Source organism: Pan paniscus, chromosome 15 (genome assembly GCF_029289425.2).
Source record: "Pan paniscus chromosome 15, NHGRI_mPanPan1-v2.0_pri, whole genome shotgun sequence".
NCBI lineage: Eukaryota > Metazoa > Chordata > Mammalia > Primates > Hominidae > Pan > Pan paniscus.
This window is the reverse complement of record NC_073264.2, coordinates 27,775,649-27,802,799: the sequence shown is the minus strand read 5'-3', so window position 1 is coordinate 27,802,799 and position 27,151 is coordinate 27,775,649. Positions and strand designations below refer to the sequence as shown.

At 31.9% G+C, this 27,151-nt stretch overlaps 1 protein-coding gene across 4 annotated transcripts in view; it reads left to right on the top strand.

The window, feature by feature from the left end:
• NOVA1 (NOVA alternative splicing regulator 1) overlaps window positions 1-27,151 on the top strand; it is a 152,462-nt gene that overhangs the window by 121,887 nt on the left and 3,424 nt on the right. For 2 of the 4 annotated variants that reach the window (XM_034937369.3, XM_055097416.1), the window contains one exon: window positions 4,069-4,140. The exons of 1 other annotated variant lie outside the window; for it this stretch is intronic. In XM_034937369.3, coding sequence (XP_034793260.1) covers window positions 4,069-4,140 — 72 coding nt within the window. Of the gene's footprint in view, window positions 1-4,068; window positions 4,141-5,969; window positions 6,343-27,151 lie in introns of those variants that run through there. One more of the 4 variants, XM_034937373.3, reaches the window with a different exon arrangement.

The window sequence follows — 27,151 nt, the reverse complement described above, 5'->3', positions numbered from 1 at the left end:
GGGAATTAATGTTAGATAGATGTTATGGAGCCAGATAATGAAAAACCTTGGATGTCTAATCAAAGGACATCCTATGGAATACAGATTTGCCAAACATTTTCCTAAAGAGCCCTTTTAATTTATCTGGAAGATTTTGGGGGAAAAAAAAAGAAGTCACGCTGTTTGTTCTCTCTTGCATTAAAAATACAGACAGACTCTTAGGGTGCTTGTAGGTACAGCTATTCATAGGAAAAGAGAACTGTGAATTGACTAGTTCAGATGCTGGAAGACAGTTCACATGTTGGAAAGAGGAAGACATTTGTCAGAAATTAAAAACTAAAGATGACAGTTAAATATTTAAATATTTTATTCATTTTGGTACAGTATGTATACAAATGTTACAGTACACAGATTTATTTAACAGAACTCAAAATAGGGGATTGGGAAGGTGATTACTTCAGTAATGTTACTTCACTAGTAATAGATTTTGAATTACAATTGAGATTTGTTGTTCGTCGCTGTTTTCACTTTGCCTATAAATATCAGAGGTTCTTGACAGTCTATTACTGCAGACTTGCTTGAAAGCAAGCTCTGTTTATTACGGTGTTTATTAATAATAATATTCTCTGGCCCAGCAAAACTGTCATTTGTTAACAAGAATTCATCTCATAATTTGTAATAGTCACACTTATTTCCAAAAGCCTAGTTATGTCTACATTTAATTACCTACTGTTAAATTCTTGATTTTTTAAAAAACTATATTCCAAAAGATCCACTGTTTTAAAATTGTTAATAATTATTCTGCATTAAGTATTTTCACCCTTCAGTGTCTAAAGAATTATTAAACAGCCATTCAAGTAATGTAGATAAAATATATATTATGCTTTTCCATTTGAAAGAAAAAATGGCGCTGAAAACTGAGTCTGTCCTTCACATTCATTATTTGAAAAATGTAGAAAAAAATTTTTGTAGGAATGTGTACTTTGTTCTAACTAATATATCAGTATATAATGTTATGTGGATATTCAGTTAATTACATCTTCATGATGTATATCAGAAATTTTACTAAAGGATATTTAACATGAAACCACTAAACTTTAACTCTGTACAGTAAATGGATGTAAACAGTTTGCTTATAAAATGTTAAGGCAACAGACCAGGTTCAGTGGCTCTTGCCAGTAATCTGAGCACTTTTAGGAGGCCAAGACAGAGGATTGCTTGAAGCCAGGAGTTTGAGACCAGCCTGGGCAACAAAGCGAGAACCTGTCTGTATAAAATAATGATGATAATAATATAATAAAATATTAAGGAAATAAACAACTTGTACATTTATATTGCACATTGAAATATTTCTTACGGATTTTTGTTTTATAAGAAATCTGTATGGCTTTATCTGTATGGTTGAGAACAACTATCACACCTGTTCCATTAATTTAATAATCTTTTACAAGTATTACTTTAGTATATTTACATTTAGCTGTTTATGAGAACACTTTTTCTCCTAGTATTTAAAAAACAATCAACTGAAAGGAAACTTTTGAGAGTATTTTTATTGTTGTAAATTGAATTTATAAAGCAGGGGTCTTTTTGTGCTTAAAAGTATTTATATGAATAATAGCTGGAAAACTCGTCACATCTTTATTTCATTACATTTTCATTATTTTAATAATTTAAACTAAGAAAATATAGAGACAACTTACTGTAACATTTCAACACTCTTACAACTTGAAACCCAAACTTACATAATTTTTACTTGTTTATTAAATATATTAAAATGTAACCTCTTAACAGATTATGATGTTTACCAACCAAAACATTAATTATCTTAGGCACATTGATATTGTCTAGAAATTTAAAATCATTGATTTTATTCCTGTAGGAAAGAAACAGCATCACAATTATTAGGGATAATTTTGATGAATGTAAGTTCTATCAATTATTAATACATGTCCAATATTTTGTATATATGCCAAGCAAAAAGAAAGGCAATAAAAATTGACAGATTGTATTAATCTAAGTGATTACAAATTCTGAGCCATTTGATATTAAATTTTAATTTTAATTAAAAGTTCAATTTGCAATTAAACTTTTTCTACATGGTTCTTTGCAGTTAAGACCTTGTTGAGAATTTGTATCCAAGACAAGGTGGATGTCATATTAAACCTATAGTACTTCAGAATTATTTTCCATTAGATAGTACTTCTAATGGAAATAGAAGAGCTCAACACACATAGAATCGTGCTTCTGTAGGTTAATCAACATGGATTCTAACCTGTATTGGGAGAAATGATCTCTAGATTTAACACGTACTTAGTCACCAGACTCATTATTAATCTGAGATTAGTACAGAACAGATTTTTACATGTATGTTAACTCCTCCCAGGTATCCTCTGTAGTAACAGTTGTAACCAGTGGTAGAAAAATAAAACCTTTACTGTTCAATTCATAGAACAATCATAGCATGGAGTCATTAGCATATGTCTCAGCAAAGTATTGCATGGAAAATAAAATATTAGGGAAATTTTTAATGATTGGAAATGAAGTCTCTCTTGAGAAATAGCAAGAAGTAATTATAAAAAACAAAAATAGAAAACAAAAGATTTAAAACTTTTTTAGAATTTTGAGGATTTACTGATTACTATAGCTGTCCTACCCCTTCTTTGTATGATTTGGTAAAAATCTTGGTTTGACTCACTATTGTAGGTTCCCTAGAAGTATTTAGGTTTTAACTTTAGAAGAATCAGGAATTATTTGAGGAGTGGACTATGTAAAACATGGTATGATGTTAGAAACAGTAGTATTTTGTTACTGGAGGGCAGTGAATTAACCAGAAGCGTGGAAATTTCTTATTCCTTTTTTTTTTTTAACTCTTAATGGCTTTATTGTACGCAAATTACAACTTTTGAAATGTCAAATGCAAAAATATGACTTCAAGTAATTTCATCTGCTTTTCCTGACACTGCTGAACCTTTAAAGTTATGCTTTTGCTCATATCTGAGTAATTTTGACAAATATATATTAATATAATATAAAACATAATGTCCATATACAAGTGTATCTTCAATATAAAAACCTATCCCATTTCACCTGTTTAGAAATATTATCTATTGAGGACGTAACATAAGCAATGCTATTTTGCTTAGTGAGCATATGACACTTAAAAAAATTCTAAACATCTTACACTTTTAAGGTATTTCTGTTAGACATAAGAACTTTTTAAAAAATCTTAATGAATTGTTCAACATGTGTAGATGGCCTTATACAACATATTATATATATATAGTAAGTGTATATGTTTAGAAGTGAACAATAAATATGATTCCTAATATTTTTGTGTTTATTTTTAACACAGCTGATGATGCTATATTATACTCTTCATCTATATTAAATTTACTCTTTAAGATAAATAATAAAAATATTATGATAATTTGTTAGAATGCTATTAGTTACCTGTTTATTAATATGAGGTTAATGTTTACATTTTCAGACGGGCCTTAAATTTATTAAAAATTAATATTTTAGAAGATAATGTGATATTAAGAACTCAGAACTTCAAATTTAATTGCTTTTAAGTATGGATCCCTAAATTCATGTGGAATCAACTTGTTGGTGATGTTCAACATATTAAGTAGGTGGATAATTTTATGCCAAAGTAAACTTCATTTCACCACTTCTTCAAATCTCCGACTGTATTCATCGATAGGAAAGTGACTCTTTTGGTTTTATTCATTGAACTTCTTGAATTTTTTTTTTTTTTACATCTCTTTTCCCCAAGAAAACAAGAGGGAAAGAAATGAAACTACTATTCATGAATATGGTCAGGATACTTTTAGTACTCATGTGAATTTTTATCAGTCACCATCATGATTTCAAGTCATGAATTTATTTTTACATGCTTATGCATGCATCTTTACATGCATTAGTTTCTTAATTGATGTTAAAATCCATTAAATTCAAATGAATAGGAGAAAAATTTGTTCATAGGATTTTGTTCTCGTTATATTACATTTTATTTTATTTTGTTTTATTTAAATAATCAGTTTAAGGCTTATAAAGGTTGATTTGCTCCTGAACTGCTTTGTTTCCCAGACATTGCCATCTTCCCCAACTACCACCAAGTCCTCTCCATCTGATCCCATGACCACCTCCAGAGCTAATCAGGTACAGTATCATCCTGTCATCTACACCATACTTTTCACGGGTGATTGCCTGCAAACTGGAGAAAAAGATAATGGTGGGTTAAGGATTTATTCGTTCATTCACATATATGCACCATAGTCAGATTCCAAATAACCTAAGAAAGAAATATCAATTATTTCTAAAATTTTATATGCATTTTTAATTTTAGATAACAAATACTATATTCAGATATTAAACTACTCTAATTTTTTATTTTTTTCCTTAAAATTGTGACTACCTAATGGAGCACTGAAGCCTATTTATTGAATTGGTATTTTTAATCTCCCTTATTGTATCTTCCTAGAATTTTTCATATGTAAGTTAAGGATATCATATATGTAAAAAAAAAATGTATAAATTGAGCAAAGGTATATCTTTAAAAGTGAATGCAATTTTATTTGCTTTTTATTTGAGACATGCCTTATGATGTAAACAGCTTTCAACTATTGATGAAAAGCATTTCTAGCAATCTAAAAGAAACTGAAAATTGGTATTTGTGGTAATTTTAATGTTTAACAACTCAGGAGATGGTGTTTTCTTAGTATTTCAAAAAATTCTAAGCATTTTCATTGCTCTGCTGACAAACTTTGCAAGTAGAATATATTTTATTAGTTTGATTTATGATTGTTTTGGTACTATTTGTAGGTCATTCTTCAAAAATGTAGTTATTTTTGACAAATATAAGAAGATTATCTAAAATATTTGTGTAATTCAGAGCCATATTGTACTTTAATTTGACAATGTTGAATAATATATTTATTAAAATTATTAAACACATTTTTATTTTGTGTGAGTTGAGCTTCATTTAGGTGAGAAATGTTATTTTCTTTAATATTTTTGCTTTTTTTAATAATAAAAGGCTTTATGGGGTTATTTAAATATTAAATATAAGCTTATCTGTTTAATATATTTTTCATATAGTTGACTAACAAATTATTAACTTTGAACTATATTTGCTAAATATATTAAATGTGGCTTTTGCGTATTATCTAATATAAGACTATCAGAACTATTTTGCTGATTTTTTTATCCTAATACTTTTGCAACCTGAAGAAAGATTTAAATATAATAACTGGAAGCAAAACTAACATTTAGGATGATATTTTATACTACAGGTTTGATTTTCATTTTATGCAATAGCGTTCCCTTCAAACAAAAGCATTTTATAATGCAAACATTTTTAGGCCCAATAAAGTGGTTAGTAAAGTACACATCTGCAGTGTTGTAAAACCCAACACTTCTCTTTGAAGGAAATGGTACTACATAAAGTGACAACCAAGCTTATATTACAAATGCATGAAGTTTAAAAGTATACTTACATTTTTACTCTACATACCTTGTCTTTTACTGAGTTTTAATTATACGGTATAAAAACCTTTTAGGAAAACAACTGATTTTGTGTTTTTAATATTTCTTTTGTACTTTATTGTTCAGTCTTTTCCAAATGTAAACATGACAAACACAACCACGATACAAATAAAACGAATGATTTTTCTCAAGGTAAAAAACCTTGGATCTAGAAAAGAAAACTTCCTTAATAATTTTGCCTTTGAAGCTAAATTTGTATTTTCTTTCATTTATTCTTATATGAACTTGTTAATCTTTATAAAATGGTTTCTTTAAAAGGCAAATTATATATTTTAGTTTACTAATGTTGTATTTTTACCCTCTAGATAAAGTACTACATTTACCCTTGCCAAATCTAAATTTTGCTATTTTGAAATAATAAGTCATTTGTAATTTTATATTCTGTCCACTATACTCTGTTATATTGTTACTTATACTCTGTTTTCTTCTGTTCTTGTACAAAGAAGCATAATATCTCCTGGATATCATGAAGCAAGATATAAGAGAAGAACAAAACAAAATCCGTAATTCATTGAAAGAATTGTAATCATCAATCTTTCATATTATTAATACTTTGTAATTATTTTCTCCCCAACAGTATTTTCCAGTAGATTCTAATCATGTGGTAGGGCAGAAGGAAATGTGTTTTTTGTTGTTCATTTGTTTCTTGTCAATAGTCCTGATTAATTTAGCTTTGCTATACTGACTTATATCTGGAAGTATATAACCAAGATAAGAAAATAGGTTCTAATATGATCATCTTAAGCTAATTGTAATGAAAAGAACTAATGGACTGTCAATATTCAGAAAACCAAAAATAAAAAATACAGAAAACTATTCAAAGAGTAAGTTTGATCTGCATTTCCAATATTTAAAAATACTTTTTATTATTTTAAAAATGATGACATGTTTCAGTACATACCGAATTTTACTTTATTAACCTTGAGACCCCTTAACACGTTTCCGTAGGTCAGACTGACAGACTCTGACTACAGTGTTGTCCTATAATAATTTCCTTCTTAAAACTGAAAGACTATATGAGAAGCCTTATAAAATGATGGCATGGTGGCTCACACCTGTAATTTCAACACTTTGGAAGGCCGAGGCAGGAGAATCACTTGAGGCCAGAAGTTTGAGACCATCCTGGGCAACATAACATAGCCAAGACCCTGTCTCTAAAAATGTATACATTTTGAAAATTAACTGGGCATGGTGGCACTTGCCTATAATCCTAGCTACCTGGAGGCTGAGGCGGAAGGAGTGCCTGAGGCCAGGAGTTCGAGGCTGCAGTGAGCCATGATCATGCCACTGCTCTCCAGTCTTGTGTGTTACCTTAAGTCTCAGTTTTCCCGTCTGTGAAATTCAAATAATATTGCCTCATAGGATTGACATAAGAAATGAAGAACAGTTACCTCTTCTTAGAACAGTGTCTTGAATGTAATAAACATCATAGAAATGTTAGGTTATGTTTATTTAATTTCTTATCTGTCAAGTGCTAATGAAAAAGATTATTCTTTAACGTAGTAAATAATAAAGCAAATGGCTTATTAAAGCTTTTGAGTTTTGCCTTTGGAAAGATTCTAGTATTAGTATTGGCTGTTTTTTCAACTCTAAAATATTTCTGTAATTAAAGCCTGTCTTCTTTAAACTACTTTGCAATTATTTTCTAGTAAGAATACTCAGTTACTTGTTGCCTAAAAGTACATAAAATTGCTCTTCTTCCCCTACTGAAGAAGAAACGTTATAAGAACTAACAGTTTTACAACTTGTATTTCTGTGCATGTGTTTCATATTGTAAGGTACAAGTTTGATATTTTTCTACACATGGAGTTTTAAATATGAAGCAGATATAAAGATATAGCAAATAGATCAAATTATTTAAAGCAACATGTTTTAACTTTCAAATAAAACTTAAACAGAATCAGTAGCGTTCAATCAGTTCTAAGTTATTAATACTAAGTTACTCAGTCACTCCATTAAGATTCAACAAGATGGTTTTGTTAATCAGTGGTACCAAAAATTAAATTTTGGTTTTAACCTTAGTCCTTGTTAGCTCTCCTGGAATTTTTCTGAAATTTCATGAAAAGAATAAAAGAATGATTTCAGAAATATGTGTTTATAAACATTTGTTTATTTACTGATAAGTTTGAAATTATAAGCATTTATCAAATTGTATAAAACACATGAAAATAGGTAGCTCATATATAGTACCCTTACTATGGTTGCAGAAAAATAAAAATAAAAATAATTGGTCTCACTTTAAATTCATGACCACGAGTCACAAATGGATTCTTAATTCTGTCATTCGTAAGCTCATTGACTTTCTTATTCTCTTATTCTCTAGATGACTATTTCACAAGTTCTCCTCTCTTTTCAATCCTGTATTAGTTTTCTATTTCTGTATAACAAATTACCACAAACTTAGTGGCTTAAGCAACACACATTTATTTTCTTATAATTTCTGTAGGTCAAGAGCCCATGCATGACTTAAGCCAGGCAGACTGAGCCCTTTGCTTGTGACCTCACAGGGCTGCAATCAATGTTGGCTGGGCTGCATTCTCACCTGTAGGTTTGACTAATATGCGTCCCTGTTCATCCAGGTTGTTGGCAGCATTCAATTTTTGTGAGGGTTTTTTTTTTTTTTTTAACCTGTTTGACTGAGGGCCACAACTTATAACTGGCTATTGGCTACAGGCAACTCTCAGATTCTAGAGGCCACCCACAGTTGCCTGCCACACGTCCCTCTCCACAGGACCTTCAAAACTTGGCTGTTTGCTTCTTGCAAGGCCAGTAGGAGAATCTCTCCACATTGTGTGCCAGCAAAAATGGAGTCTTATATATTGAACCAAATCACAGGAGTAACGTTCTCACCACCTCTACCCTACAACATAATTTAATCATGCTAATGACATTGCATCACTTTTGCCATATTCTTGTAGTGAGAAGTAAGTCATGTGTCCCACTCACACTCAAGGGGAGAAGATTGTACAGGTTGTAACACCAGTGGGTAGAGATCATGGAAGTTTTCAAAGAATTGTCCCTACCACAACCCCTACAATGTTTCTTGCTTCTTATTCTCTCCCAGCTAATGACCTTACTTCCTTTCCTACTTCACTGAGAAAATTGAAGCAATCAAAAGTAACTTCCACAAACTCATACCAACACATACTTAATGAAGCAGCATTTGTACCCACATAGTCTGCCTTCTCATCAATTACTATAGGTAAATTTTCCCTGCTCTTGTCTAAAACCATTCATTTCAGTTGTCCATTAAACTTCATTCTTCCTTTACTCAAGAACATTCCTGCAGCAATTCTACCTTCTCTCTCTTCTTTTTCTGTCAAGTTTTTGCTCTCTACAGAGTCATTCCCATCAGTGTGCAACTGTTTTTTCTCTTATCTTAGAAAACCAAACAAAACTTTCTTAATGTCACTTCCCCCACCAGCTAATGCCCTATTTCTTCTACTCCTTTGTAGTAAAACTTACAAAGTATTATCTCTACTCTCTATTTCCCAGTGTCTGTATTCCCATTCTTAGATCCACTTCAGTCAAATTTTTGCCTCCGCCATTCCACCAAAACTCTTTGCCAAGGACATCAATGATGAGCACTTTGCTAATTCCAGTAGTCTGTTCTTAGTCTACATATTACTTTATCTACCAACAGTATTTGTTAAAATTTATCACTTCCACCTCCTTGGCATACTTTGTTTACTTGGCTTCCAGGATGCTACCCACGTTTGGTTTTCCTCCTGCATGGTTCCATTTTGCTTCTTCTCAGAATCCTTTGCTAGTTTATTCTCTTATTTTTATCTACTTAATGGTGAAGTGCTCCAGGTCTCAATACTTGGGAATTCTTCTGAGTCTTCTTTCTCCATTATCTTGGCTTTTATATGCTGACATCTGTGAAATTTGTGTCTCCACTGTGGGACAAATGTACTGTTATCTTAGTCCATTTTGGTCCATTTTGTGCTGCTGTAACAGAATACCTGTGATGGTAATTTATAAAGAACAGAACATTTTTTCTCACAGCTCTGAAGGTTGGGAAGTCCAAGATCAAGGCACTGGCATCTGATGAGGGCTTTCTTGCTGTGTCTTGAAATCGCAGAAGACAGAAGTACAAAATGAGGATGAATGCTGTGTTCCTACATGGCAGAAGAGGAGAAGAGAGAAAACTCAACTCCTGAAAGCTCATTTTGTAGTGTTATTAATCAAGTCCTCATGAATTAAACACCTCCCAAAAGGCCCCACCTCCCAAAACTGTTGCATTGAGGATTAAGTTTCCAACACATGAATTTTGGAATGGACAAAAACATTTTAACCATAGCAACCATGAACTAAAGAAGCTTAATCTTTATTATTCCTCACATGTGCAGAATTATTACCTAATTTTATGTTCATAATTTTAAATTTTGTTTTCCCAAAGATGTCCTCTAAAATTGTATATGCTTCAGGCCCCACATAACTTGTGTTCACCTTTATCTCTGGTCCAGTTCTCACAGTAAAACTCCAGACTATGTCCAGTTCCCCACTCAGGCTTTCCACTTACATACCTAATTGACATCTTAAATGCAGTAAGTCCAAAAACTACCCCTAACCTGTTCCTTTTAAAATAACTCAGTTTTTTATTTCTTTGCTGCCACCTGAAATAGTTTACCATTTCGCTGAGTAAAAGCCAACATGTCAAAAATGGCCTTAGTTAACTTATAAGAAAAGGCCTTTGCCACATAATCTCTTTATTTCCTGCCACTGGCCTCCTCACTCATGTTGGCCCAACCACATTGACATTTGTTGCCCCTTGCAGACATCAGGCATACCCTCACCTCAGTATTTTTCTCTTGCTTTTCTCTGCATGAAATTCTCTTACCATAGAGATCTGCTTGGCTAACATCTTCATCGCTGTCTAGTCTATTCAAAATTCCCCTTCTCCATAAGGCTTACCTGACCTCCTTATATGGCAACCTGGCCTCCCCCTTCCCCCCCTGTACTCCTGATTCCCTTTATCTTGCTGTTTTTTAAGCTTTTTTCCATTGCCTCATGAATACTGTATACTTGGCTTATTATCATGTGTATTGTGTATTGTGTTTCTTACTCTCTGAGTAAAGTAAATTGCATGAGGATAGGGTTTTTTTCTGTTTTATTCTCTGATGTATGTGAAGCACTAGCCTGGAGCATAATAGGTCCTCAGTAAATATTTGTTGAATGACTAGCGTTAGTTGAAAGAATAGGCTTACAAGTCTATATGCTCTAAAATTCTTTTTTTTTACAATATTTTAAATGAAATTTTGCATAGAATTCTCTCTAAAAATATAAACCAACTAGAAAAGAATACTTATAGTTGAATGAAGAGATTAAGCTAAAAGAACATAGCCTTCTTGGCTTGATGTCTATTTTATGCCTTACAGTATTCAGAGCACAATTTGAAAACCAGCTGGGCACTTGTCTCAAATACGAATATTATCATAATTCTCCAACAAAATATAAAAATTAGGGCCGGGTGCAGTGGCTCACGCCTGTAATCCCAGCACTTTGGGAGGCCGAGGCGAGTGGATCACTTGAAGTCAGGAGTTCAAGACCAGCCTGGCCAACATGGTGAAACCTTCTACTAAAAATACAAAAATTAGCTGGGTGTGGTGGTGCACGCCTTTAATCCCAGCTGCTCAGGAGGCTGAGGCAGGAGAATTGCTTGAACCCGGGAGGCGGAGGTTCCAGTGAGCTGAGATCACGCCATTGCACTCCAGCCTGGGCAACAGAGCAAGACTCCATCTCAAAAAAAGAAAAATTAATTTGTATTTCTTTCAGAATATGTGTGAGTAGTGTATTGTGTTTGTGTGATATCAAGATAATGTTCATCAGAAATATATAAGAAGGTCCTAGAAATATCGTGACATCCATTTTTTAATGAACTTATTTATTTTGTTATGTCTATTAGATTTTATGTGTTTTGCTTATCACTAGGATGAGAGTTATGAAATTGCTGATACTTGATTGTAATTTCCTGTGGCTCAACCTAGTATGTATCATATACATATCAAAATTGCAAACATTCTTAGGAATAAATTGAACCAAAAACACTGAATTCATATTAAGTAATATACGATTTTTATATAAAGGCCTGAAACACTCCCTTAATGGATAGACTTACTATAATTTTCGTGGGGAAGATTTAATATAGGAATATCAATCCTTTTTAACTTAAAATATAAATATATTACAATTTTCATCATATTCCCATTTTTCTGGTTTCTGAGGTAAAATGATTTTAATATTCATATAGAAACAAATCCCTGATAATTACCATCAATCAGCTAATAAAAGAAATATCAAGAAACTAGTAATATTGAGATCAACCAGCATTAAAATTTACTATAAATGTGTCACAATAAAAGTGGCGTACAAATAGATGCAATTGGTAAATGAAGTAAATAGATATTTCTGAAATAGATCCAAGTAAGGTCATGTATCACGGATATGTTCTGAGAAAAGTATCCTAAGCGATATTGTTGTGTGAACATCATAGAGTGTATTTACATGAACCTAGATGGTATAGCCCATTACAATACACAACCTGTTGCTCCTAGGCTACAAACCTATACAGCATGTTACTGTACTGAATACTGCAGGCAATTGTAATGGTGGTATTTGTATATCTAAAGATATCTAAACAGAAAAGGTAATGCTTTGGCTGCTACATCACTAGGCAGTAGGAACTTTGCAGCTCCATTATAATCTCATGGGACCACCATATATGTGGCCTGTCATTGATGAAAATGTCACAATGCAGCACATGACTATATATGGGAACTTAATGTATGATAAAGAAAAAGTGTGATCTAGGGATTTGGAGAACTGTGGTCTTGAGCCATAATACCTGGCTTCCAATCAAATCTTTGTTACATCCGAATTTTATAATGTGTGAGGCCACATTTTTTTATTTTGCCATGCGTGTTTTCTCATTGTAAAATGTGACTACCTACCTCGCAGAGTTGTCATGACTTTTAGATGAACGAATACATGAGAAGTATTTAGAACACTGCCTGGTCCAGAGTAATATATAAGTGTAATTTTAATTCATTATTAAAAAGGATGTTTTATTTTATGAACGGTGCTGGTATATTGACTGTCCACCTGAAAGAAAATAAATTTCCACCTCAGACGATATGCAGAAATAAATCCCAATGCATTCAAGATTGAAACTGTAAGACTATTTGAAATTATGGTGTACGAAATCAAGGATGACTTAAGCAAGGAAGAAATCCAAAACATAAAAAGTTACCAGATTTGAGTATATAAACATTTATTATTTTTGGTATAGCAGAATATGCCATTAATAAGCAAAAGAAAACAGTACATTTGGAAAAAATATCTTGAACACATGACAGTTAATTCGTATCACGGCTATACAAAGAACTCCTAGGTTCATATGAAAACCCAATATAAAAATGAAAAGACAATTTACAGAGGAGGGAATGGAAATGTCCAATACAGATATAAAAACATGTTTAATTCACCAGTCATCAGGGAAATTGGAATCAACATCACACAGTTGCACTACTTTATATCAGATAGACAAAACTTTATGTTTGTGTATAATACACATATCAGAAATTCAAGACGTGTGTGCGTGTTTATAAATCTAAAGTGCTGGCAAAGATACAAGAAATAAACATGCTCATACAATGTTGATACAAGAAATGCTACATTACAGCTTTTGAGATCTATCCTGTAAAACTTACTGCACCAATACTTAGAAACAAATAAAAGAACGTATGTATGATAAAAGTTGGAAAGCAATTTCACCCTTAATCACAGGAGAGTGATTAAATAAATTCTGATATTGCAGAATAGTATGTGGTGAAGCTATTTAAAATGCTGAGTTAGATCTGCATAAACTAGCCTAGAATATTGTCATACAATATGAAGAAAATTAAGTTGCTAAGAAACATTTGGCCCTATCTTTAATAGTCAAAAAACTTTGTTCATGTATTATTAGAGTGATGACAAGGAATATGAAAATCACTACATTTCCCTTCTTATATCTCTACTTTGTTTTTAAAATATAACAGAGGATACAAAAGATAATGGAAAACAAATCCTTATTTCAGTTGTGGTATATGCAATGTTTTAAGGGAAAGAAGGTAATTTCCCAAGTGGAAAATTGGTTGTCTTTGACATTACATATGCATTAAAGCTACTTGGCGTCTTGATTTCCTACTTTTTTGATGCTTTGTTGAGGTCAAGAAGACTCACTGGGGAGAGGCTTCAGGCCTAGAGGAAGCACTTACTGACTGGCAAAGGGAGTGGCAATTGCTTCATATTTTAAAGTTATGCCAAATTAAATGATTGTGTAACATATGTAATATTTTTATTTATCCTTTTGAGTTAAAACATGAAAAATACTCAACTCTAGCTTTATATCAAAATTACCTATGTAGATTCTTAATTAATAGACCTATTATGAGATTTTGCATCTATATTTGAACAGTCGGATAAAATATTTCATGACGCCTCTTGAAATGTTTGGGAAACACTATCACATGATAAGAGCACATTAGTTTATAATAAATTGATAATTGTTTACTATATGACACTGTCTCTTTTTTTTCAAGTGTTAATTCATTGAGACTTTACCATGAAACAATATACATATACTTTGTGATTTGAAAAATACTAAATTTGTACAAAAGTTGAAGGGTAGGTATTAGTTTCAGCATTGAGAATAGTTGGTGTTTACTAATTAATACAACTTAAATCTATGAAGGGTTATTATACAGAGGATGATTATCCTTTTAGATATAATTAGTGAATGTGAAGGCCTGGGACGTTATTGTATACTACTGTAGACTATAAACACTGTACGCTTAGGGCACACTGAATTTACAAAAAAAAAAATCTTTTTGTCAATAATAAATTAACCTTAGCTTAATACTTTTGACTATTATTAAATACAGTTAGAGGTTCTCTTAGAGATTTTTATATGCAGATTACATTAGGAGTTTTGTGGGATGTTTTTGTTTTTGTTTTTGTTTTTTGAGACGGAGTTTCACTCTTGTTGCCCAGGCTGGAGTACAATGGTGTGATCTCGGCTCACCTCAACCTCCCGCTCCCAGGTTCAAGAGATTCTCCTGCCTCAGCCTCCTGAGTAGCTGGGATGACAGGCATGAGCCAGCATGCATGCCTGGCAAATTTTTTTTTTTTTTTTTTTTTTAGTAAAGATGGGCTTTCTCCATGTTGGTCAGGCTGGTCTTGAACTCTCGACCTCAGGTGATCTGCCCGCCTCAGCCTCCCAAAGTGCTCGGATTACAGGCATGAGCCACCAAGCCCAGCCTACATTAGGAGTTTTTAAGGTCGTTTAGCAATATTCTTGCCAAAAATTATGGATATGATTAAATAAGTGCTTCCTGCCCATACTCATTCTATTGCAGACTTCTGAGTTTGCTAGTGTGCTGTAGTGTAGGTAGTCTATTATCCACACCAGTGACGGGAATCGGATCTCCCTTAGGACAAGTTAAATAGTATGTGGTGAAGCTATTTAAAATACCACTGAAAGCAGCACACCAGTAATGTTTTCAGGTTAGTATTTTAACACAATATTTGGTAAATATCAGGTTATGTGACCTCCCAAAATCCCTTTTAAATGTGTGATTTTATATGAAGACGTTTTTAAGTTTATGAAACGCCTAAGACTTTAAGATTGAAGAAAGTGGTACACATCAGGGGAAAGAGTTAATGAAATAGTCGCTCTGTAACATTCCTTTTTTTACATCCCATATAGGGCTCAGGCATTGGTAAAATGCATAGAATACTGTGTCTAGTATTGGCTCATACTAGGTAGATTTGCAAGATTCTCTGGACCACTTGGTAGGCAAAGGTGGTTTCTCTGTTTCATCAAAGTTTTCCCTGCAGCCATAGCTGCAGTAATTCTTGCACACAACATGTTCTCAAGACAGAACATTATGCATGCCTTTATATAACCAAACCACTTAATGTCTCCTTATTCCACAATGTGTAGTTATCTTCTTGCTTTGTGTGTGTGTGTATACAGTTCAATAGAATTTTTCATTTTTCAAGCAAAGCCATATAAAATTGAAAATATCTAAAATAGTAAAATTGGATAGTTATCAAGTTTATTTTAAACATTTTAATTTTTTTAAAGAATGCTTAGATACATGAATGTCTTCACATTATTCTCTCGGATAAAAGTAATTTTGCAAAACTGGGGAGTTTGATACCTTCTCGCTTTGGAATAAAAAAAAGTGTTTTTCCTTGTTTTGACCTCAGAAATTTATAATTGCCCTTTTTGTTTATTAGTTTTTCTAATTTTTTATCATTGAATTTTTCCGGAGACAATAAATTGATCATTTTTGTTTATTCTGAACCTAATGCCATATAATTCATTTTATTGGTGTTTGGTTTAGCTCATATTTCTTATTCAATTACTCTTTAAAAGTATTTTTGAAAAAGAAAACGTTCCTTTTTATTACCTGGCTTCAAATTGCTTTTAGCCAAGTAACAGAAGTTTAAAAATTAGTATATTTTATATATGATTTATGAAATATTATAAATGAACTATTTCACCCATATATATGAAAAGAATATAGTTTTGTGACTAATAGTACAGTTTGTTAAATTGCAGATGTGGATGTGTTTCAGTAATCTTTTAAATGTTAATGTTTATATGGTTATTTATGTCAAGTATTAATGAAATACTAATGTATAACATTTTCATTTTCTTAATGACAGTCATTTGGGATAGTAAATAATCAACCTCCCATTACTAGTAAGATACTGAAATATCTTTATTTTATTTTTTAAAATGGATGTAGCTGGAGGCCAAATTAATGCAGAAACAGAAAGCCAAATACTGCTTGTTCTCCCTAATGAGAGGGAACTTATTTTTTAAAATAAGTATTGCCTTTAGGAAAACTGTTGGTGAAATTAAAATAATAAGAAATATATAATTCACCTAATCAGTAAATATAAAATACCCATAAGCAACTACAATTTAATAAATCATTTCAAAAATATGGCACATCAGACTTTTAACTAATATTTAATTTTAATGGTAAAAATGACAATCAAAAATGTATAAAGGTACAATAAAAATCCAAATTGTGAAAGTTTTCCTTATAACTTAATTCCCTAGTTACATAAGTTTAAATGGAGATGGATTTTCAAACATAGTTGAGACATTTACTTCCAATGTTATTTAGTTTGGTTATGTCATAGAGTATTAATCCATAAACAACTCAAAATTTTAAAAAGTTCTTTATTCCTAGATTAACTTTATTTTCTTACATAAAGTGTTTTTTATAAATGGGCATTCAGGTTAAATGCATGATTTTCATTTAAAACTATGATTTTGAATTTTCCTACTTAAAAATTTTAAAATATTTTCTAAATGTTCTTTTCTGTCATTTATCAACTCACTATTTACAGTCATGCATATTTTACAGTCATTTGCTTAATGATGGGAATATATTCAGCAAAATGCAGCATTAGGTGTTTTTGTCATTGTGCATACATCATGGAATGTATTTACACAAACCTGGAAGGTATAGCCTAATACACACCTAGGCCCTTGGTGTAACCTATTGCTTCTAAGTTACAAATCTGTACAGCATGTTACCTTACTAAATACTGTAGGCAGTTGTAACACAATGTTAACTATTTGTATATCGAAATGTATCAAAACAAAAAGCACATTAAAAGTATTAAAAATACAGAATAAAAGATAAAAAATGATACTCCTGTACATGTATGACATGTAATATAATATAATATACTCCTGTATAGGGAACTAACCATGAATAGAATTTGCTGAATTCTATTCATTCACCCAGAGCTAGAAATTGCTCTGTGTGAGTCAGTGATTCAGTAGTGAGTGAATGTGAAGGTCTGGGACATTACTGTACACTGCTGTAGACTTCATCAACACTGTACACTTAGGGCACACTAATTGTATAAAAATAAACTTTCTTTAATAATTAGCCTTAGGTTAGTATAACTTTTTGCTTCGTATATTTTTTAATGTTTTTACTTTTTGGCTCTTTTGACTTTTAAACACTTAGCTTAAAACACTAACATGTTGTCCAAAAATATGTTGTTTTTCCTTATTCTGTACACTGTTTTCTTAATTTTGTTTCCTTTCAGCATTTATTTTAGATTTGGGGGTATGTGTACAGGTTTTTTGCGTGGGTAATTTGCATGTTGTTGAGGTTTGGTGTATGAATGATCCCAAATAGTGAGCATAGTGCCCGATAGGTAGTTTTTCAACCCATTCCCCCTCCCAACCTCTCCCCTCTGGGAGTCCCAGTGTCTATTGTTGCCATCTTTATGTCCATGTTTACTCAGTGTTTAGTTCCCTCTCATAAGGGAGAACAAGCAGTATTTGGCTTTCTGTTTCTGCATTAATTTGGCCTCCAGCTACATCCATGTTGCTGCAATGGACATAATTTTCTTCCTTTTTACAACTGTATAGTATTCCATAGTGTATATATACCACATTTTACTTATCCAGTCCACCATTGATGGGCATATAGGTTGATCCCATGTCTTTGCTATTTTGAATAGTGTTGTGATGAACATACTAGTACATGTGTCTTTTTTGTAAAGTGATTTATTTTCCTTTGTATATATATACCCAGTGGTGAGATTGCTGGGTCAAATAGTAGCTCTGTTTTAAGTTCTTTGAGAAATCTCCACACTGCTTTCCACAGTGGCTGAACTAATTTACATTCCCACCAGTAATATATAAATGTTCCCTTTTCTCTGCAACCTCTCCAATATCTGTAATTTTCTGGCTTTTTAATAACCATTCTGACTGGTGTCAGATAATATCTCATTGTGGATTTGATTTGCATTTCTCTAACGATTAGTGATGTTGAACATTTTTTCATATGTATGTTGGCCACATGTATGTCTTCTTTTGAGGCATGTCTGTTCATGTCCTTTGCCCATTTTTAATGGGGTTGTTTGTTGCTTTTTTTCTATTTAGTTTCTTTTCATATTGTTTTAATTTTAAAACTTTTTAATTAAAAACTAAGACACAAAAACTAAGACACACATTAGCCTACTCCTATACAGGGATGGTATCATCAGTGCCACTGTCTTCCCTGTCCACATCTTGTCCTACTGAAAGATCTTTGGGGGCACTAATACACATGGAGCTATCCTCTCCTGTGATGACAATGTGTTCTTCTGGATTACTTCCTGAAGGACCTGCCTGAGGCTGTGTTATCTTTAACTTTTCTTTTTTAATAAGTAAATGGAATACAGTCTAGAATAATGATAAGAAGTATAGTGTAGTAAATATATAAGCCAGTAACAGTCATTTATCATCATTATCAGGTTTTACGTACTGTACACAATTGTATGTGCAATACTTTGTGTACAACTAGCAGAGCAGTAGGTTTGTTTACACCAGCATCACTATAAACATATGAGAAATGCCTTGTGATAGGACATTAACAAGGGTTACAATGTAGCTAGGTGACAGAAATTTTTCAGCTCCATTATAATCCTATAAGATCACCATTGAATACATGGTCTGTGGTTGAACCAAACTTTGTTATTTGGTGCATGACTGTATATACATTTAAATATTTTGTTATTTTTATTATACCACTGGACTGTAAAACCTATGAAAACAGAGATCTTATCCTTTTTATTTACCCCTACATCCCCAACATTTGGAATTATACCTGGCACGTAGTAGCCACTCAATAAATAATTGTGCAATAAATTCCAGAAATGTGCCAAAATTATTTTTTAATTGTTCTACTTTTGGAGGATTCATTTATTCTGCAGCCTAATTTTGGACAATTGTTCCATTTCCTTTTGTTACACTGCTTTTAAAAAATAAGACAAAGTGTATATGGTAAGAGAAAAAAGCTCATCTGAAATGCAATCTCTATTCCTCCCTTTCTGTTTTACCTGAATATAATTATATACTTTTACATTATTTAACCCAAACTACATATATATATGTGTGTGTATATATTTGTGTGTGTGTGTGTATATATATATACATTCAACTTTGCATTGCTATTTTCTACATCATTTTATAATTTCATATAGTGTAGTGCCTGCATACTGTCCTTTGTATATGACATTTAGTGTTTTGACTTATAAACACTTACCTTAAAACACTAATACATTATGCAGTGTACTAGTGTTCATTGTACAGTGTACTAATACATTGTACAATGTCCTCTGTTTTGGAAATTCCCCCGGAAGAATTGCAGAAGGACAGAAACAAAGTGAAAGATGATACCCATTTCATAATTTGATGAATACTACAATATGATTTGCAAAAGACAATATATACTGACACCAATGTTTTAAAAAAGAAAAAGATAATAGTTTACCCCCTCCCTGATTTATATTTGGTTTATTTTTTACTTGATGATCAGTTTTGCTGCTCTACCTTGAATATCTTTCATCATTTTAGAAATTAAATATTTTCATACTTCTTTAATTTTCATTATTTAATAATTTGCTTCACTTTTACTTCCCCTAAATAATTTCATCTCTTCCTGTGACTTTAAATACAATTTGTATGTTAACTCCCACGTTTCCCCTGGCCTCCAGACCCATAATCAGCCACTTATTTGGCATCTTCACTTGGATGACTGATAGGCATTTTAAGCTTAAAATGGATAAAATAGAAATTCTTCCATCTTCATCTTTCACCCCTTTTCCACCATCTACTTCAATGAACACAGCCCTATTTTTATCTTCATAGGTATTTTTTACTTTTTAATTTTAATGTTTAATTTACAACATTAAATTGAAAACATTAGTTTTCATTTCAAATATTCAAATATGTTGAATACATTTTTTGCTAATCAAAATTAAGAACTCTGAACATATGTCTTACTATATGTGCCCTGAAAGAGCTGGGCTAAAAAGAGGTGATTTAAAATAATAATGATTTCAAAGAGCTTTTTGTTAACTTGACACATGGATGATGAAGGCTTATAAGCCTTTCATCAATATAACCTCAATTTAGTAAAATCTGGTTTAGTAAGCATTAAGAAGACAATACCCCAAATTATTTTCATTTTTAAATAATGGGCTTTCCTGCAATAGTTTATTATTATATGACCTTCATAGTTTTTTCATAGTTATTTAACTTCTAGTAGTTTTCTTTTTTGAAGTAATTATGTCTAGAGTGCTCATCATCTCAACAGGAATAGTTTGAAGTGCTTCTCTTCTGTTCCTCCTTCACCTAGAAAGCATAGATTTTTTTTTTCTATTTTTCTTATTCCTAAGTTATATCCCTCCCTGGGATATAGTGTTGTATATCTTTAAATTTTGAATAATGTTTCAGGACCAAAGTGAAATAATGTGTTAAATGGAAAAATAAGTAAGTTAAATTTTGTCTTTAGAAAATTGTCTGGGTAATTCAGTGGGGAGTTGAAGGAGGGGTTCCTTGAAGAATTTTGAACAGAATTTTCTCATAATGCTAAAATAAAGACTCCTTATCCTCAGTCTCACTAAGTTGCCTGATTTTATAGATGATGAAACTAAAGTCATTTGAGAAAGGTCACATAGCAGAGCCAGGGTAAGACCACATATCTATTAATGGCCAATTCTATATTTGTATTATACTACACTATGCTTTAGATAGGATAAAGTAGTAAGACTGGAGAACAGCACATAATAGAACATATAGATGTAGGGAGCAGGAGAAGTCACAGATAGCTCCTAGGTTTAAAATCTGAGTGAGCAATGGGTGAAAGGTAAAAATACATGAGACAAGGTGGCATGGTATTTTATGAGAGATATTAGACAATGCTATGAAAACTGTTCTGCCTTGGATTTGGTTATCAAAAGTAGATTAAACAAACTAGTGGAAGTTGGAAGAACTGCTTTTTAAATTCTTTTGGATACTTCTATTCATGTAAATCTGTTGTACATATTTTATCAAATCAGTCATTCACACAGGCAGATATTTATTTATTTGAAGTCTATAATCAAAAGAAAGGATACCATTTTTCAATTTGCTTTGTTCAACAATTCAATGTAGATTCCCCAAAATGGCACATGTATCTCCACTGGATGCTACTAAGTGGAGCCTCAGTATCCTAAATTGTAATACATTGGGAAAATAAAAGGCATTTATCTGGTTAGATTATATAGTGTATATCATGGTAAAAAGTAAATTAATCTACATGTCTTTCCTTACCAGAACTATGATATCTTGACTATTAAGTTTAAGAGATAAAATGAAATGTCAGTATTTTGATAGGCAAATAATGCATGATATAAAAAGAATGTAAAAATATTTTCAAAGATACTTTTTGGTCAGTTACAAATTATAGAAGCCCTCAAAATTATAGAAATTATCATAATTCAATTCAAATCTCTTTAAGCAAAAAAGGGAGTTGTATTTCCTCTGTGCTGGCTTTAGACAGGGTTAGATTCAGATGCCAAAAAATGCAGTCTCATTTTTATCTGAGTTAACTTCATTTTCAGTCAGGTTCTTCCTCTTCTCATAATAGTGGTAAGATAGCCACTAGCAATGCCAGGCCTGGTGTTCTACTAGATTAGGAACACAAATATCTCTTTATCGACAAGTTTCCCAACTTCTCATGCTCTTGTTTGGCCATCCTGCGTCATGTGCTCAAACCCAAACCAGTAAAGGTTATGGGTGTGAGTATAGCAATAGGTCAGATCTGGGTCATGTTTTTACTTCTAAAGCAAGCTTGTGCAACCTGTGCCCCAGGATGGCTTTGAATGTGACCCAACACAAATTCGTAAACTTTCTTAAAACTTTTCTGTTTTTTTTTCTTTGCATTTTTTAAAGTTCTTCAGCTATCATTAGTGTATTTTATGTGTAGCTTGAGACAATTCTTCCATTGTGGCCCAGGGAAGCCAAAAAATTGGACACCCCTGTTCTAGAGATATTGAAAGATTGTCAGCCTTATCTGAGGCACATGCACTAAGAATGAGAAAGGGTGTTTTCCAGAGGAAAACAGGGGCTCTATTGCCAGAAGAAGAATGATTGGATACCAACTGAATGACTGAGTAAAATAACAGGTATCCACTGTTGATAGGAATTGCTTTGTAAGTGTAATGTCATATCTGTGCAGTAAATATGGCAGCCCTAAATAAAATAATTCATACTATTAGTTGGGAGCTCTCAAATTATAATGGAAGTTGTTTTGCATTTACTTCAATATGTGGTTTTATTAAATAGTTTGTGATTTTTCTGCCATGATAATGAAGAAATATGATGCCTATAGGTAGTCTCATTCCTTTATAGCCATAAAACCATCATGAGTTGGAGTTCTTATTTGTTGAAAGAGTAAATATATCTTAATGTCTGTTTTTAATTAGAAACATATCAATATTAAAATCAGTTTATGTGATATTTTTAAAACTCATAGGATTGTTATAGAAGTTCTTTTGTGATTGCAAATAGAGAAATTGTAAATTACTTTTTTCTGAATAACAGTTGATGCTAGCATAATTAGTGTAATTATATTGTTAATCTTATCTTTTTTTGGATAAATAAGTTGTGAGTCTAGAATAAGGAAGGTTTAAGTAAAGATTCTTTTAATTTAAAAGTAGTAGTATTAAGCTGGGTACAGTGGCTCACACCTATAATCCCAGCTACTCAGGAGGCTGAACCAGGTGGATCGCTTCATCCCAGGAGTTCGAGGCTGCAGTGAGCTATGATTGTGTCACTGTACTCCAGCCTGGGTGGCAAAGGGAGACCCCCCTCTCTAAAAATAAATAAATAAATAAATGAATACATACATACATACATAAATTATTGAAGCAGTTCATCACTGCTAAAATGGGTTTAGATTTGAAACAGGAACTGTCCAACACCGAAATAATAGTGACCAAATTTATGGAAATACTTGGTTGTGAAAAAAGAGTGTAAAGACCATTAGGGAAATATCTTCATCTCTCAAGGATTTTCTTACCTATTCTTTCTTTTTCCAGTTAAACTTTGTGTCTCCTTTATAGCCTTATATACTTCTGTGCAGCACCCTTAAGACTCCTGCACTGATACACACTCATTTTCTACAACTATCTATAACCTCTTTAAAGGCAGGAACAATGTCATATATATCCTTTATCTCCAGCTTTCAACACAGGGCTTGGGCCATTCAGTAAGCATTTATAAATGATTAGGTAGATGCTAGCAAATATAATCATAACTCTGAAGGGCAATCCGATTTGTAACTGTCAAGAACATATCTGATTTAGTTTTATATATGTTATACCAAATAATTGGTATGCCGTTGAAGATCAGTTCTTTTCTCCCAATTCCTTAGAAATAAGAATATGTGTATTTTTCTCAGCCAGAGCATTAGCAGACTTCACCAGTGAAAATGAATCCATGTATACAGTTAGAATTTGCTATTTGTCGTTTCAGTTGGAATTTAAATACTATCAATATACAGACATTTGCTTTGGTAAATGCCTTTATCTAAGAAGTAAGAGAAAATAATCTATCTTACATAATTCTCTTTGCTTCTCCTCTGTTTTTTCCCACCAGTATTCAGTTGTCCACCATCTCAAAGCTTCCATGTTTTTCTCTCTCACTTTTCCTTAACTCTGGCCCGACACTTAAAATGTAAATATAAAACTACTGTCCTTGTAATATTATTTAACTGAATTTCAGTTTTTTGTCTCAACTTCTTTTCAGAGAGTCTGTTTCTTCTCTCTGCCCATATTAGATTGATACTGTGTGCAAATAGGTATGGATATATTTTTTAATTATTCAGAGAAAAAAGACAGTGTAAGGCAAAGAGGATTCTCATGTTCTTTTGTCAAAAATAAAAATTGGGTGATAAATGCCTTGTGTAAGCTATTAAGTATTTACTTTTATTAAATTTTGAAAACTTTTTATATTTATGTTTCCATTAATTTTCTAAATTTGGTAGTCTTACACAGAATAGCCTATTGTCTAAAGTTAGAAAATGCTATATATTATAATTACTAAGATGCAAACATTAAGTCTGGTCTTAAGTCATAACACATCTTTAGTTTTTTAATCTTGCCAACAAAACTTGGGGCCACATCAATATTTGATTAAACATTGATTGTGGTTGACAGATTTGTTATTTAAGATTCTTTGAAATGGTTAAACACTAAGCTTCAGAAGATAAGTATTAACTACATAAAAGCACCTTTAATATAAAGATAGACATTGTCATATAATTCTTCAATTTTCAAAAATATGGATATTTTTGGAAGATATTTACTGTCATTAAAAGTTAACACTATTTCAGATTATATATTATTTCAAAGTTTTTGAGTATTGGCCGGGCGTGGTTGTAATCCCAGCATTTTGGGTGGCCGAGGCGGGCGGATCACCTGAGGTCAGGAGTTTGAGACCAGCCTGGACAACATATGGTGAAACCCCATCTCTACTAAAAGAATACAAAAATTATCTGGGCATGGTGGTGTATGCCTTGTAGTCCCAGCTACTTGGGAAACTGAGGCAGGAGAATCGCTTGAACCCGGGAGGCGGAGGTTGCAGTGAGCCGAGATTGCACCACTGCGCTCCAGCCTGGGCAACAGAGCAAGACTCCGTCCCTCAAAAATAAATAAATAAATAAATAAAAATAAATAAAATGTTGAGTATTGAAAAGAAGGAAAAATATATTTTTTATTGTTAAAAAAGACAAGCTAATGTTCAATAATGTAAGTGCAATGCCCACATGTGCAAGTTGTTTTAGATAATAGTTTTAGAGTTAAAAAGAAAAAAACTGTGAAAAAACATATATAATGTGAGACTGATGTGCCATGTAGTAGAAATTAATATCTTCACACATTTCGTAGAGTGAATGTTATAAAATAATTAATAAAATTTCATTACCTTTTATTATCAGCCTATAATTATCCTTTTCTGTACTTTTCTTGTGGTTATCATGCAGGAAACCATTACACTGAACAAAACAAAAATTACTTATAATTTAAAATAACATAGGACTAGCTCTTTTAAAAGTCTTGGCCGATTAATACATTTTTCTTCATTAAAAATATGTTAAAGCACTGCAGTTTGCCAGTACGTGATGTTTTCAATAGTGTTACAAAAAGGTTATCATTTTGAAAAGAATTGCTTATCCATAAAAATACAAACATATTTAACATTCAGATACTTAAATCCTTAAAAGTGCATTTTCTCAGTATTTCATGTTTATGGGATAAAAATAAAGATGATTGTAATTCATCTTTATAATTGGTGTAGTATATAATCATAGTTTAACTTTCTAATTGTAACACATTAACTTTTCAGACAAATAATTTTGTACAAAAAGATGTCTGTGAGCAAAACTAACAAATGTTATAAAAACACTTCTCGGTCTGTTTCTTGAAACTGAATCCACTTAATCAGGGAATATGAAGTTTATGTTTAACATTCCCAAGAAAACTTAGACTATTTCTCAAACTTTCTAAGTTCTTGAAAACTTAGACTATTTTCCGTAAAATGAAATGATTGTATTAATAAATTGTAATGAAACAAAATTAAATTTCTTTTATTACTGTAAATTGTGTGCATGGAAATAAAATGAGGTTTGTGTGTGTGTGTGTATTATATGTGTAAATATATTTGTGAGGTGACTTGGTTTAGAATTTGCATTTATACTTTCTCTGCTTGCTACCTTCCAGAACAAAATTGCCTGAAATGCATGGCTGTATTTCTTTAAAATATTCTTATCCAAATTTGTGTTTGAAAGATAGCATTAGAGATGCTTGCTAAAAATTAGCTAATGAAATCCCTCATAGAATACCTCAAACAACTAAATGTCCTGCTCAAATTTTAGCACATTTTTTTAGCCTGCCCATTTTAATGTCTGGAACAAGGAAAGCAATTACTTCAGTGCTTTGTCAGTAACACAACAATCACAAGTTTTGACCTACCCAGTGAGACATAAAACATTGTCATATGTGTCATTATGCTTCCATAATATAATTTTAAATGTTACTATTTACATTTTAATTTTAGGGATGATAGAAAATGTCATATTGATTTGATATTTCTTATAATAATTTTTATTGTGATTAAGTAAGTCAAAATATGCTGATTTTTGTGGCTGGATGTTTCAATACAAATAAAGATGTCTATATGTGGTCATATTGGATTGAATATTCATGTCACTGCAGTAATTTTTCAGTATCCCCTGAAAATATGGTAGTACCATTTGGTAAGATGGTAGTAAGCCCTAATTTTAAAAATGTAGCAATGATAGCCAAAAAAGCGAATAATTAGACTAATTATTTTACAAATATAGATAGTGCAGCTAGGTAATATAATTCTTAAATAGGGTTAATCTACCCCAAGCCATTGAAAAATTAAAAATTATTAATTATTTAGAAATAACTATTATGAAGTTATATTTCATATGTCAGTTTAAATGAAAATGCTAATAATTTTACTGACCTTTATCTCTGAAGACAGTCATGAAACAAGTAAGCTATCTTTAATAACAAAAAAATTACTGGGTGATAAGGAACATGAAATTAATGTTTTGAAGGGACTCAGGCTTGAACTTTCCTACTGTTATCTTTATTAACTTTGCTTTTTAATTCTGCATTCTTTGTTTTTTAAATGTTTTAGAACAAAGCATTTTCTTAAAGTTACAATAGGTGAAGAATCATCAACAGCATGTGATTTTTG